The 15,131-nt window shown below is 43.8% G+C and overlaps 1 protein-coding gene across 2 annotated transcripts; it reads right to left on the reverse strand.

The window, feature by feature from the left end:
- Positions 1–880: 880 nt before the first annotated feature.
- Positions 881–10,053, reverse strand: CDCA7 (cell division cycle associated 7). Of its 2 annotated transcripts, none has more exons than XM_058028081.1 (10): positions 9,972–10,053; positions 8,365–8,484; positions 7,870–7,980; positions 6,179–6,430; positions 5,724–5,801; positions 4,856–5,044; positions 4,269–4,409; positions 3,705–3,854; positions 2,987–3,123; positions 881–2,681 (listed from the first exon to the last, which is right to left on the reverse strand). In XM_058028081.1, the coding sequence occupies exons 1-10, from the start codon at positions 9,990–9,992 to the stop codon at positions 2,651–2,653; spliced, it is 1,230 nt and encodes a 409-aa protein (XP_057884064.1). In that variant the 5' UTR covers positions 9,993–10,053; the 3' UTR covers positions 881–2,650. The 2 variants fall into 2 exon arrangements, with proteins under 2 accessions (XP_057884064.1, XP_057884062.1); XM_058028079.1 differs by having other exon boundaries at positions 4,856–5,047.
- Positions 10,054–15,131: the final 5,078 nt, after the last annotated feature.

A 15,131-nucleotide genomic window follows, 5' to 3' on the forward strand; every position in this document is an offset into this window, starting at 1 on the left:
GTCCACATCAACAGCACTTAAGTAACTGTGGTAGAGGGGCCTGGGGAAAGTGGGGTATTGAGACAGCTCAAAGTCATCACAGTAGACAAACTAACATCCTCCACAATTCATAAATATGAATTTATTCTCACATCACGAGCAGTGTGATGACAGGCACATCTAAAGACAGCTTTTAGGTGAGAGTAACAGGTGAGGATTTTACCAGTAAAGAGTATCTGGGACAGTCACTCTGCTGGATCACTTCTTTCCTATTTCCTCTCACTACAGAAGGTTACAGCTTTTTGTGTAACCTTCTGCCACAGCCTCATGCAACTCCTGTCTAGACCCAGGGCACAAAAGCAGCACAAGTGTCTCCATTATCAGCATGCAATCAAGGCCCCTCAGGTAATTCTCTGCTCCAGAAAAGAGCTCCTGAGAGGCTATTTAAGAGCTTGTTTGTAAAAGAATAAATAAATAAATAAATAAATTTAAATGGCACACACATTACTCCAACTCATGTCCAAAATTTGATGCTCATCCTTGTCAACTCAGGATGTAGACATCTGGTTTAAAAACAAGTAGAGAAAAAGCAGAAGAGTAAAGCAGACAGCACATCAACCTAGAGCCTCTGTTAAGCCTGAACTAAGCACTCTGTATTCTGACCATCACCATTTAGTCACCAGGTACTGAAAAATTCACTCCAAGCAGCATGAGTATCAGAGCAAGCCTGATTCAGGAACACAGAGCCAGAGACAATAAGATGGCAGAGTCCAACTGATCCCCCAGGTATGATGGGAACAACCAAATCCTTTACTTTGCAGTATAAGTTCACCTGAAAGTGGTAAAAGAGAAGTACAGCTCTAACAGGCTTTTAAAATCCAGTTCAGAGACAAAAATATTCTAAAATTGAAAATTTTTATTTTCAAAATAAAGAATTTTGTACAGAACAGTGTAGATCTGAGGAAATCTAAATACAGCAGTCTCTGTAATATAACACAAGGGTCTGCTTTTAGCACAGTACTTTCACACTCTAGCAATCAGAAGGCAAGCCAAGCAATTAGGAGGAAAAAAAAAACCCAACCACTTTTATCTGTCAGAACATGTATTTCTAAAATGAGTTCCTTCTTCACAAAATGTACCTAGAGGGAAGAGCACTCTCCACACCTCAGATTGCACAGCTATTCACACTATAAAAACAGACAAAGAGAGGACAAGAGATTTTCAATAGGAGAGATGATTTATGAAACAGAACTGCAAGTCTGAGACATAAATATCTGTTGTTTCTAAATTCCTCTCTCCTCCCCTCCCACAAACACTGATGCAATTCCCAGAAAGGTACAAACTGTGGATCATTTTGTGCACACACAGTGCAAATACTGCACAGGCACAGAAGTTAAACCCATGGTGATTCTTCTACTGCTCAACTGTACATTATTTATAGCATTACATTCTAAACCTTATACAAAGCTTACACAGTAGTTTCCATAACAAAACTAAGCACATTTACACACTTTATGGTTCTCTGGATGCAACTTTCATGGCACCTTCTTTTTCACAACAGAGTAGAGGAGACCCCTATGTGCTCAGCATATCAGAATTCTTCAGCTCTGTTTCTGCTGTACTTACATTTCACAAATGTCATGTGAAAGAACCTTCCACAATCACAAAGAGCCAGATACAGAAACATTCATTGCCTGTTTTCCTGATAACCAAACTAAACAAGTTACCACCTTTCATCCACTCAAAGATGGCCAACAGCCACAAAAACTGTCACCCCCTACTTGACCTAGCCCTGGCCTGGAGGTATCCCTCCTCCCCAGGACCACTGCTGACTCTGCAAAGCAGTTCTGCAGCAGGAACAGGGAAAAGAGAGTCCACCAAAACAGTAGTTTACCACATGGAACATTCTGTTTTAGACAGTGGTCACTACACAATGTATACCAGTACATTCCCATCACTGTCACCAGTAGGCAATGCTAGTGCTGTGGAAACTTTCAGCAGTGACCTTCTCTCATCTGAGCACACAAAATGCCACATCAAACAGCATCTACTGCATTTTTAAATTCATACAATCTCCCTTGAAATGGCCAGTGTGAACTTTTAGTACTCTATAAAACCAAATACTAGTGCTTGGAGACTGCTCAGCTGCAACTTACAGAGCTTCCTTTTTGAACTTAAGAACATGCTGTTGCTTCAGAGAATTCTACAATTCCATTTGATCATGAAGTGGCTGTATTGCAGAAGTTGGGTGCTTTGTTCTGTGGAGAAAACCACCCCAAGTTTTCAGAACATCTCAATCTTTTTGTAACCAATTTTGGAGGATAAGTAAACCTGCAGCATAGATTGCTGCATGAGTGAAACTGATGGCTTAAAGCCCCATCTCCTTTCAGGAAGAAAAAAAAGAAGTTACTATCATGAATAAAAGGATTGATCCTATCTGATTTGCAAAGTTGTCTGAAGAGAAAACGATGGCCTGTGGGTGAAGACCTGCACTAAACAGCTTTCCCAAGTATGATTTATACTGAAATAAATGAAAGGTTTTTATCCTTTTTTACCCAAAAGGAAAAGGAAGCAGAGAAGGCACTTTGTAATCTCATTTGATTAAACAATTCATTGCAGGCAATAATATTATGTTGGTGAAAGAATATGTAATTTAAAGGCAGTCACAGCTTCAGTCTTCCATTCCAAGTTCTTGTTTCAGACTGAAAGGCAAGTAAAAACATGAGTCAGCTTGCAGCAAAACACTGAAAACTCTTTGAACCAATTAGTGGAAGCCCTGACAATACATATTGAGGTGGAGAGCTAAAAGGCAGAGTGAATATATCACTCGTTTCAGGTAAAATTCAGTGTTATCAGAAAAATCATAGGGCAAAATCTCAGATTCTGGAGGCAACACAGAGTAATCTTGAGATTTGACAAACTAGGATGTGTACATCTTTTCCCTCCCACTTCTGAGATGCTTATCCCACTTAATGCAACCGTATCACTGACACAATGGCACACTCACCTCTTTAAGTAGGCATGGACATTGTCAAAGCCGTGGTACTTGGCCAGATAGACCAGGACACCGGTGGCACATCGGCCATCTCTCTGTCTGCAGAAGCTACAGTTGCAGATTCCACGACATGGGGGGCACCTCCATGTCTACACAGAGGAGAGACAACAAGAAGCCCTTTCAGCTGAGATGCTATGCCAGATTAACTCATACTCACTTAGGAGAATGCCCTGCTCCACACAGAGTTCTGCAGTGAACATCAGCACTGCATAAAGGTGTCTAAACCAGTACAAGAGTACAAATTCCTCAGTCTGCAGAGGATTAAGCTCTCCATTGCCTGCCTTGCACATAACCACAGGAAGTATTCCACTCTGTTTTAACTCCTACATCACAGCCCACAGCAGCAGCACTTTGTCCACAATACAGTTCTTTTCCCTAGGGCATTAAGCACTAATGCAGAGATAAAGAGAACACTATTTTGATGCTCAAACACAAGAATATTTTGGCTGCTGCTCTGTTCTCATACTTTACTCCTGCAACTAAAACTACAGAAGTAGTAAATACAACAAGTTCTACACAACACAGTTGTGTGATTCAGGGTGAATCACACATGATGTAGTGCATGATGTACTACAGCACTGTAAGCAGTTGTTAAAACCACTGCTGCCAGTGACCAACAGCCCTGTCTGTGGAAGTCAAGCACCAAAAGCCAGCCCTGAGCATGTCCTACCGGGTCCAGCAGCGCTGCTCTGACATCCTCCCCGTATCTGTTGCGCAGGCAGGGCCCGCAGAACTGGCCCCGCACTCCCACGCACTCAGGGTTACGACAATTTGTCTTGGTGTCTATGGTTTTCTGGCGGCACTGATGGCAGGTGGATCCCTAGAACACAAAAAAAACAAACGAGACATTTAAGATGGCATTTTAGATAGGGGGAAAAAAGCATTGAACAAAATCTCTTTGGCAGCTAGCAGTGCTTATCCCAAAACAGAAAGCCACCTTGCAAGTTTGAACCCAGATTGTTTTGACACTGCATCTTCAGTGTATGGTAGTCACTTAGGTATTACAGTTGTTCCAGCACAAAACCAAGCTAATTGGCTTGGTAAGGGCCATTCTACAAATTCAGGCAAAAATAAGAAGGGACACTTCAAGATCTCAGACATATTTCTCCCAAAAATGACATCCTCTCTGTCCGTGAGAGGCAGTGTACCCCATTTGATGCTAAAACACAAACACAGAATAACAAAAAAAATTACTTTGCTAAGTACACATTTCACAAAGCTGGAATATACTTACCAAGGCCCTGTTATATACTTTTTCACTCGCAGATCCACAGATGTTATCCAGCTCTTCTTCTGTTATGTCCTCAACCGGGCGCACGACATGTGGAAAAGCCATGGCACCACGGTGACCCCTCCTGGGAGTACGGGCTTCATGCTGAATAGCAAAGACACAATACTCGCACTACTAGTTTCAGCAAAAACTCTACCAAAGCAAAGATCTTCACAGCAATGCTGAAGTCTCAAACACCTATCATATATTTAACCAAGACATAACAGAACTTTGTACCAATGAATGATATGGATGCAGCTTTAGCACCTTTACTTGAGCTGTCCCCCTCAGGGTGCAGTGGTGCTACTGATCCTGCTTCACTCCTGCTGGGGTGCAAGAGGAAGTGGTTTTTCAAGGACAAGGAAGGGGAAATGGAGAGCACATATAAAATGCCTTTTTGTTTCTTTTTTTTTTTTTTTTAAATTCTTGTAAGGCCATGGCATAGTGATAAACCTCATCAACTCTCTATGAATCGCTATTTTCTTGAAGGGAAACCTTCATACAAAACCACCCTCACAACCTTCAACAGGAGAACTAGATCTTCATCATACCTCCAGGTATTCATCAGACATCTTTCTTCTTCTCACCAAGATGTATGGGTCATCTTCTTCCTCTTCTGGTACAACAGTAGGAGGGCCTTCAATCAAGGACCTGGACCTTGTGTGAGGCCGAGAACTCCGGTCTGGGTTCCTCCTCAAGGCACACTGGGGCAGTGAACGCCTTGGAAGTCGCTTTGGAGCCTGCTAATGTTTAAAAGCCCCTAATTAAACAGATGAAAACACAGATAGCTCCTGACCCTACACTGAATTTCCCCCCTAAAGATGCCTTCCTCTCATCTTTTCCAAAGACATGTCTATCCCTGTCCCAGTCAGAAAACCAAAGGTAAGAAGATCCTAAGCTAGTTCATGTCAGGGATTCTGCTAGTCACTGAGAAAGAGCCAAAAGCAGCAGAAGCCGTGTCTTGAGGAGCTGCGATTTTCAGCGGTGTTCTAATCTTCACCCAAATTACAAATACATCAGCAGTGAAATTCATTACACTGCTGATTCACAACCCAACCTTCTTAAAAGTTGGGCTAAATGCCAGGTGTTTTTCAAGGCTCCAAACTCAGAGAATATTCAGGTCTGAGCTACCCTCCCTTATCTCCAGTCTTTGTATAAACACATATTTACACAGCACCTCATTTGGTTTTACTGGCCTGTGGAGACACTTAACCTTTATAAATTAATCTGTTCTGCTTTGTACCATGGCAAATCAAAAGAGAATTACACAATGAGGATACCCATTTTAGGAAGCAATAAAATTCTAACTGGACTTTGATTTGCACAGTTTATTACGTTTTTACATTGAGAATCCTGCTTTGTAATGTCAGAATTTGACTCTTAGAAATCTGAATGCAAATCCACTAAGTTTATACTCACATGACTGACAGCTGGCAACGATTTTCTCCCACCAAAGATACCAGAAACATTTTGCAACTCAGCCATTAGTTTTGCAAGCTAACGAGAGAAAAATGAAGCAGAGCTTTAAAAGGGTATTTATGTGCTATTACAGACTACTAGGGCAATTGGCTAAAAGTACAATTACTTATAGGAAATGCAGTCATTCTTCAACTCTTTGCATTTATGTCTTATTTATGTTTTAGTGACTGCAAGTAATTTGGAAATGTTCAAAACTTATTATGTCATTAGGCTTGCAGCCTATGGATTTTCATATGCCAGTAAATATAAAGTATCAGATTTATATTTTAGGAATGCAAATTCATCTTAATGCATTCACATAATTCCCATTACAGTGAATTTAAACAGAGGTCCCCCAAGAGTCGAAAGGGGGGGGTGGGAAAGGGCCAGTCCACATGAAGACATAGAGTACTTGCCATTGCTTTGTTTTCCTTTATGTTTAAAGCTCTTTTTTCTAAAAACATAGCACCATTTTCTTCAGTGTCAGAGTCAGAATCTAGAGCAGGCATTGGTGTTTCAGGAACAGGTTCCATGCCACCCTTCCTCCTCTCTGATCGTCGAGGTGGAAACTTCATGACTACTTTCAGAGGAACAGAGCATTTCTGCCCTCTCTGATCGATCTCACTTTCAGCACTTGCATCATTCTCATCTGAATCTGATTCCAATTTCTGTTAACAAACCAAAATGGAAGCATGTAAATCCAGGAGAGTTGCTCTGCAGTTAAATACAGTGGACAACATTTTGTCTTGGAGTAGTTTAAGAGGCTACCTTGCTGAAATCCAGACACCTAGTCCTAGTGTATTTTAGAGTGGGAGGAAAGGAGAGAGGATACAGGGAGAAAAAACCTCAGGGAGACCCACATGGTTGGCCAAACACACCAGAAAATGGAGTGCAGTATTTGCAGCAGTTGCAGCAGTCTTAGCTCTCACTTGTAGGTCTAATAGCAAAACCAGTTTGTGTGCACGGCATGAGAAAGAGAACTGCCTTTAAAGGGCTCCATTTTGCTACATCTAGCATTTGGCTGAAAAAAAAGCCACTCTGCAGTTGTCTGCACAAGGTAAAACCCAATTCTGTAAGCTGTCAACAACAGTCATCTCAACATATCAATGATAAAAAAGGACACTTCCTTCTAGAGCCAACCAATGAAATAATTATGAATAAAATCCCAGTATTTTCTGATCTTCAAATTCTGATGTCTTGCTTACAAATTTCCCACGAACCAATGGCTCAGTGAGTACATAATTTAGTTAAAAGCTCATTATGCAATAGGCTTTGATTTTTCTTTTTAGACACAAGACAGTCTTACTTTGATCAGCAGTAAGAATGGACATCAAATGGCCATTTTTATTTACACAGGGGTTTTTATTAAGCAGGTATGTGACTCTGGTTGTGCATTATGTGTAGTTACTGACTTCTTGTCTATTTATCTATTCCAGCTTTGTCTCCTACTTACTCTCTTAATGATTGTGTTTTAAACTCAGATGTAATTTCTTCCAATTAACCATTTTTCTTTTCTAGTCAACTTCAGCACATGCTGAGAAATATGACGAACCTGGTTTTGCCGAATGTGGTACTACTTCAGTTTCTCTTCTGAATATCAACCTGATTGATATTCAGAAGAGAATTATTACTGATCTTTTTAAGCAATAAAACAGATGTCAAAAAAAGCAGGAAGGCAGATTTCACCACCTATGACTATTTCTCTACTGCTGACAGATGCACAGCGCTCCCTGTCACACTGCCAGAGCGGAGGTCTCACTGCATGTCAAGACACACAGGAATTTTTCTGAGGCTTGCTGGAGTCCATGGGCTAGCCTAGTACTTCATATTGAGGAAACTGGTAGTGTTAGGCTCCAACAGAGCAACATCCAGCAAGGACAGGTTTAAGAGGTATTTCAAAATACATATGGAAGATTTTTAAAGCTCCATATCTTGAGTGCTTTTCATGGAGACAAAAAGAAAACTAAACTCTGGCGACTTGGACTGCTTACTAAATGAAATTATGCTTACTTCTGAAACAGTGAACTTCAAGCTGAAGCTGGCATTATTCTCCTATTAAAAATGTGTAAGAATTTAAATAGTAGCAAACAAAAATCAACTGTCTTACCAATGCATCTTGAACCTCATTTTCTGAAAAACCACAGAAAGATTCATCATCAGAGGCTTCATGAAATATTTTTGCCAGTTCTTCTTTAATATCCGACCTAAATTTGCTTTTCTACAAAAAGAAAATATCCTTTAATTTAAGTTGTACAGAAATTTTTATACATTTATGCATGCAGTACAAGCAAATAGCTTTTTAATAAAGAAAAAAAAAGTTAAGACATTTCACAAGGGGTTTTAGAACCACAGCTGTAAATTACCAGGTACATCAGGTTAGGTAACATATCAAAGGCCAGAATTGACAGCTAATCTATTTCCAACAATTACCACCTAAAAGCACATGTAAAGAGTGAAGTGAAATGACAGCATATAGCACAGGTTTATAACTACTATACAAAAACATAAGCAGAGCAAGTAGTCTTACATTATTAGCTTCACATTTTTGCAATCTTTACTAGTCCAGCACACATGATCTTATTTGTTCTTGTACTGTACTTACTGTATTTGCAAAATTATCAGAACCAAAACTGTCACAACTGTCATCAGAGGATGAGGATGTTTCCATGGGAATCAGTTTCGTATTTCGAAAGGTTGTGAAGTTTCTCCTTGCTGAACGACGCTACAAAAGGACAACAGCAACACCATTAAGAAGAGACCTACTGCAGCACAGTACCTTTGAAGAATATCTTTGTACTGAAGCTTAGGAATTTTGAACATTTTAGGGTGTTTAGCAACATTTAATGCAAGTCAGAAAACAAACATCAGCTTTGAAATAAATCTCTAAGTTAGGAATGACAATAGCTTTTACTCTGATACAGTTCTGATCATTGTTACAGATAAATTTCATTCAGTATTCAAGAACACTTTTTTAATGCAAACAGGCAAGTGGAAATAAGCACATAAATCATGCTATTCTCCAGTCCTCACAGCCAGTGATGAAAAAAAGTGCAAGTACGCGAAAAGTACCTAGAAATCTACTTTGATTCACTTATTACTTGCAGTTTGAGGCAAACACCAAATACTCTGCAGCTCTTAAGGAAGGGCCAAAGAATCCTACCCACAGATTGGAAACAACCGTTCTACACAAAGCAGCTTGCTGGTTTGTTCATTTTGCCACTGATTTAGAAGACTTTATTTTGTGGGCTTCAGGTTTTCCTCTCCCAGGAGATGTTTCTAGTGGCAGTGACCCATTTTATCCCCCGGGCTGGCTGGCAGCGAGGCCGGGGGGCAGCACCCACACTGAAGGGGTGCTCGGTTATGAGCGGGGGTGCTTCACGGGCCCACCGGCCGGGCCGAACGCCGGGCACACGGGCCTTGAGCAGCAGCTGCCCGGGCCAACCAGGAGCCCTCCGTCCCCTCCTCAGCACCGCTCCGCTTGCGGCTTTCCGCCCCACAGTTCCGCCAAGCACCGCAGCGCGGCCCGGCCGCCCCACACACAAAAGGGGCGGGTTTTGGTGCCGCCCGCCGCGGCCGAGGGCGGGCAGCCGGGGCCAGTGAGCGGCCCGGCCGCTCCCGGGGGGCCTCAGGCGCGGAGCGGCCCGGCCCGGGTGACCCGGGCTAGCCAGGGGCGGCAAACGCGCCCGTCCCGGCCAGCGCCGCTCCCGCCTCCCGCTAAAATGGTGCCGCCCCGCACACACGCGGCCGGGCCGACCCCTGTGCTCCTTCCGCCCGTCCCGTCCGTGCCGCGCGGGGCCGCTCCCCACAACACCGCCCCACCACCGGCCCGCGCCCTCGGCGAGGCGGGGGCGATGGGCGCATGGCTCCGGGCCGCCAGCCCCCGCCGAGTTCCCCACTCCAGTAAGGCGGGCAAGGGCAGCGCCATGCACGTGGGACCCGAGCACCGCGGCGGGGCAGGGGACCCGGAGCTGCGGGTCCGAGGCGTGGGGCTCCCCCGACGTCGCTCTCCCTGGGGCGCCCAAACTAAAGACCTCCTCCCCCCCACCCGACCCCACCGGCCTTCCGCAGCGCGGCTCAGTCCGGCTTGCCCAGGTTCGCAAGACCCCGGAGCGCCACGGGAGCGGCGGCGAGCACCACAGCCTCCCCCCTCTCCGCAGCAGCAGCGACCTCTCCCGCGGCCTTACGGCGAGCCCGGCGGGCAGCGCTCACCTGCGGGCGCGGCGGGGCCATGCTGGCGGCGGCGGCGAGAGCTGGAACTGAAGGTTCGCGCCAAAGCGGAGGGACCGCGGGGGGCGGGGCCGGCGGCGCCTTTCCCGCGTTGCCGCCCGCGTCCTGGCAGATGCAGCGCACACCCCGCGGGGTCCGGCACCAGGTGGGCTCCCCTGCGCCCGCCCGCCTCTGCTAAGGAGCTCGTCAGGTCTCCCGCGATGTCCCCGAAGGGGCCACTGCGGAGGTCCCCTTTTTCTTTTTCTATTCGCGGTGTAGGCTTTGTGGAGCTGCAAGGGCCTGGCCCTGTGGCGCGAAAAGCTCCCGGGCGGAACGTGGCGGGAATCGGCTGCAGAAGGGGGGCGGGGAGCGGGGGCCGCTCGTGCCTAGCCAGGGCCAGCTGGGAAGCTTCCGTTGTTTCTAGCTCTCCTTTTTTTTTTTTTTTGTTTGAAATACTTTTATATGCCAAATAAAATAAACTGAAATAAACTCCCTAAACCTGCCAGTTTTCAAGGGCAGTGTGGCTTCTCCACGAAATAAAGCCGAGGGTCTGTGTGCTGGCTGCCCCCAGCAGTGCCCGCACCCAGAAGCGCCCGCCGAGCAGCGTGGTACGAGCCCGCAGCGCGCAGGCTGCCCAGAGCCCCCCGGAGAGTGGGAGATCACTCACCAGGGCCCCACGGATCAGCGTCAGCAGTGAGACTCTGGGTGACGCTTCTGCTCCTCGAGTAACAGCAGTTCACCAGAATTTCACAAAGAAGTTGGCTGCCTTGCCCTCTGCAATCACAATACTATTTGAAGACAGGCCAGGAGAAAATAGATCAGTCATTTTAAACCATTTTTGGTAACATGTATAATAGTACATTAAATCAAGTACAGCCGTTAAACACAGCAAAATAACTGCTACGTGGTGTTTGGCAGCAGTAGGAACGGGAGAAGCCCTGAAGAAGCTGTACGGGATTTGTGGCCCTGGTGTTTGCTATAATCCTCTGCTTGCGCTGCGGTTTGAGCAGGGTGACCCCAGTGCAACTGTTGCAGCTCAGCATTTCCAGGTGCCTCCCTGGCAGCAGCGGGTGCCGCTGCAATCAGCAGGAGGGAGGCGGCCGCGGCCCGTGCAAACCTGTGCCCCTGTAAGGCAAACCAGGAATCATCTCTGAGCCAAAGCCTGTAAATAGCCCCCGGCACAATAGGGTACAAGAGCCCTCACGGAGGTGTTCTATTTTCTGTGGGCATTATTCTTCCTGCACGTGCTGCAATCTGTTCTGTAAAAGAATCTCCATTTTAAATAAGCCCATAATTACATACTTACCTGCACTGCTGGCTTCTCAGCACACACAAAAGCAGATGAACTAAACCAGTTCTCCAGAGACCAGACCAAACTCCATTCCTCTAAATCCACATTAGTGGAGGATTGCCACCCACCTGGCTTCCAGACAAGACAGCTTGTTTTTTGAATTTTGATGTACTTTTACTTCTTTCAGAAAAAGAAATCTACAAACACTAGTTTACTTACATGGAGGAAGAGATTCAGTTTATGAACAGTAAAAGCCCTTAATATCTTGAATCACAATTATCAGAATTTTACTAGAGAAGTAGCCAACCTTCACAGCTTTCAAGAGCATCACATGAAATGTTATGGAGTGCTGATGGCACTAGCTAAAGCAGAACTTCAGACTGCAGTTACTTGTCCATTTAATGCTTAATGCATTTTTCGAATCTTCAAACTACATATGTAGTCAAATGGCTTTCAGATTAATAGGCCAGAGCAGAGACTTTGTGGGGAATCCAGACAGGACATTTTGTGAACTGTATTGTCAGGGTTTTTTTAATATGGGGAAAATAATTATTTTATTGAAAATTGTCTATATCAGCTCACATATTTTACAGATGACTGGGGAGAAGAGCTCAGGACAGGGAAAAGAGAAATAGGATGTATGTGAAGTGCAGAGGCTTCCCTTCCTACAGCACACAGCAAGGGTACCAGAAAATGAAGGTCTGTAACTCAGGAGATGGTTGTTGTGACCTGCAACACTGTGATTTCCCCTGTTTTCACCTTTAAGGCCTGCATGCTCCTGCTCTGCCTTGCAGGGCCCAGGTGCCCTGGGTGGATGGACACAACAAACTTACCAACTGGTTTGCCATGATGGAAAAGGTTTTTCTGTGTTTGTCAAGACATAGGCAGCACCACTGTCCTACATCTATTCAGTACTACTATTAACAGTAGCTGAAGACATGCAAAGCTGAACACTGCATTTTCAGACACACTTAAATAGGGCTAATGTGAGTGGAGGAAAACATCTCTGCCTGTTCAGTCCCCCAGTCAGGGTCCTGCATAGCCTGTCCAGTGCTACCAGCAAGCTCTTCCCTCAGAGCTCACATGTCAGCAGTGGTCATCTGGAGTATTTTATCAGGTGTTTTCAAGAAAATAATCTGTTAAGGTCTTGTCTGTTTTTGAAATGAGTTGTGACTATGTGGTAGCAGCCCTTGGAAGACCTGCTAGGGGAATAGGCTGGAATCATGGAGGCACATGCAGTAGATTGAGCATGCAACATTTTCTGCATTTATCTGGGGGGAAGCAAAGTTGTTTACATGTTAGGAGCTTCAAGCAGCAGCAAGAACATGGACCTCCAACAACAGCTCCATTGTCAGAAACAATAGATGTGACCTTTGATCTGCTGGGACAAAGGACAAGTGCTGTCCTTTGTGTCACCCTACGGATTTCGGCTGTTGGCATTGTTACACAGCTTTTCTCTCTGGAGGCAGGACTCCTGCTGCCCTGTCCCTGGCTCTCCTACACACTTCCTATCTTAACTACACTCAACACTCTTTATGCTCCTTTCCCTCCTTTTTTTTTTTAAATTGAAGTAATACATTTTTATCTGCTGTCGTGAATGAGTGTTTTAGGACACCCAAAGAATCCCTGGCAAAGGTATCAGGTATGTTTAATATAAAAAGCATGACAAAGTTCATTGGCAAGTTCACTCTACTACTTACTAGATGGTTAAAGAACACAGAGAAAAATTTTTTGTAAGTCTAAAATGAATCTAAAACCAAAATCAACCAAAAATTATCTACATGGGAAAAGGGTAAGGCTGAGAAAGAGTAAGGATAAAAAAAAGAATAAGGGAGACCCTCCCATTGAGTCACAAGGTTCAGAATGGACTTCCTTGCCAAACTTAGCCCCACACTTGAAAAATGGCTTAGGCCTAAAAGTTTTAATGGCACTTAAACTTAACAACACTTAATGGACAGCTTAATGTAAGCAATTTAACAAAAGATTCTTATAGAATATACTGTAGCACAACAGTAACTCAGTAACAGGCCTAATTTACAAATCTAAAGTACTTAAGAATCTAGGAGAGCAACATTCATAGTATATTTGCTATAGCATGCTCACACACAGACCCAAAGGACTACATACAAGGTATATACATTTGAAAAATTCCCTTTGAATTCATCAAAGCACTCACATCAGATGCCTTTCTCATCTTTCCCTCTGCATCTTCTCAATGGGCAAAGGGTTGAGTCTGGAGGAATGGGGGTAGCCCAGGCTCCGCTGTTGGTGATCAGCAGTGGTGCCCCAGGTATGGAAACATGAGTTGGCTCTGAGAGGCCCCACTCAGGGCGAGGTGCTGCTCACAGCCTGCTGCAGCCCAGCAGGGCTCCAAGGCTCTCAGGACTGCTCTTTAGAGGGTCACTAAAGAGTTGGCTTTACTCATAGTAATCTTCCATCCTGGACACAATTTGGGTTGGTAATTTTCTTTAAAAGTGTGGTGACAAAAAATCTTGTTCCACTTGGGTTTTTATTCAGGCAAGAACAATCAGTTTTCAAGGCTGTTTGTTAAAAAACAGCCCTGCTAGAAAGCATAAGCTCCTGCAAGCAGGCAGTGCTTCTGATAAGCTCAAGAGCTTAGCCCAGGTGGTGCTTGTCAAGGCCAAGGCTTAATGAGAATTTCTGAAATCACAGTATGGCCCAAGGGTGGGGATGTACCACCACACCTGCCTAAAATAGCATGTCAATACATTAGTTATGTTTGTGTGATGCTAGTATTTATTGTGATGAGACTTGCACAGTGACATGTTTACAGATGCAAACATTTAGGAGGAAAGGGAGAGTTTGGATTCTTGTGGCCACAGAGTACCCACAGTACAATGCAGTAACACATATCTTAGGTCCATAGAAAAAAAATATTGCAGCCATTAATGACAGTAATTAAAAATTTCTGTAAGAGCTGTCCAATCACCTCTTCGTCTGAGAAAATTATAGTGTGTTATTGAACCATTAATGCAATAAAATGAAGCTAAAAATATTTTGCATTAAAATAATCAGACATTGATTTATGATGTAAATTGAAAATCGGTAACCTATAACACACGCTAATTGTTTTTCTCTCCTGTAAGGTGTGTTTCTGGAAAAGATCTGATCAAGCATATCTATTTGTTCACATGTCACCCTCCAGTGGCTCACACTACTGTATAAGACATAATAAGGTGTATAATCAGGTAACCTGCTATTGATTGCAATCCAGAAAGGACACACTTGCTCTTACGCAGAAGAAGGAGGATAGCCACTTTTGGAGATTTAATTACAGCTAGATCTCTACATGTTTGCTGTACATGAATTTATATGGAATACTTTTGTGATGTAAATACTTCAACACTATGCTCTGATAGGCAGAATCAGATTTTGTAAAGTAAATAAAAGTTTAAATATATAACATGTACAATCAGTTTCTATTAAGACCAACTGTACCAGCTCCATAAAATACCTCCACAATGCAATTAGAATCTTTTTCTTTTTTTCTGTCTCCAAGGAGAAATAGATTTTCTCCTTTTAATTTAACAGGTTTGTATCTCCTTGTGCTTTGCTGTGATTTTCTTGTTAGTAAAGGCTGGGTGCCAATGCATCCTGCACGTTGAATTGAAGGTGGTCATGTCCAATCCTATCTGATACCGTGTTTCTTTGACACAAATTGGCAAGACCACAAAAAATGAAAGAATGAGAAAAGAAAAACCAAAGGAATAATACAAGTCAGAGTCAGAAAAAGTGCAATTGATACTACATTTATCAGTGCACTAAGAGAATGGCTGAAATGTGGTCATTTTTGATAGAAACCTTAATGGTTATTCCAAAGGTATAGTAGATAATTTGGAGCCCAGAGCATT

This window comes from Melospiza georgiana, chromosome 7 (assembly GCF_028018845.1).
Source record: "Melospiza georgiana isolate bMelGeo1 chromosome 7, bMelGeo1.pri, whole genome shotgun sequence".
Classification (NCBI taxonomy): domain Eukaryota; kingdom Metazoa; phylum Chordata; class Aves; order Passeriformes; family Passerellidae; genus Melospiza; species Melospiza georgiana.

What these genes read in the sequence shown, in the direction of transcription:
- CDCA7 (XM_058028079.1), bottom strand. Translation starts at nt 9,992, where the DNA reads ATGGCCCCGCCGCGCCCGCAG. An exon ending in TAAAGGAAAACAAAGCAATG is followed by an intron (nt 5,802 to 6,178) that starts GCAAGTACTCTA and finishes TTCTCTCGTTAG; the next exon opens with CTTGCAAAACTAATGGCTGA. An exon ending in AAGTATATAACAGGGCCTTG is followed by an intron (nt 3,855 to 4,268) that starts GTAAGTATATTC and finishes TTTGTGTTCTAG; the next exon opens with GGATCCACCTGCCATCAGTG.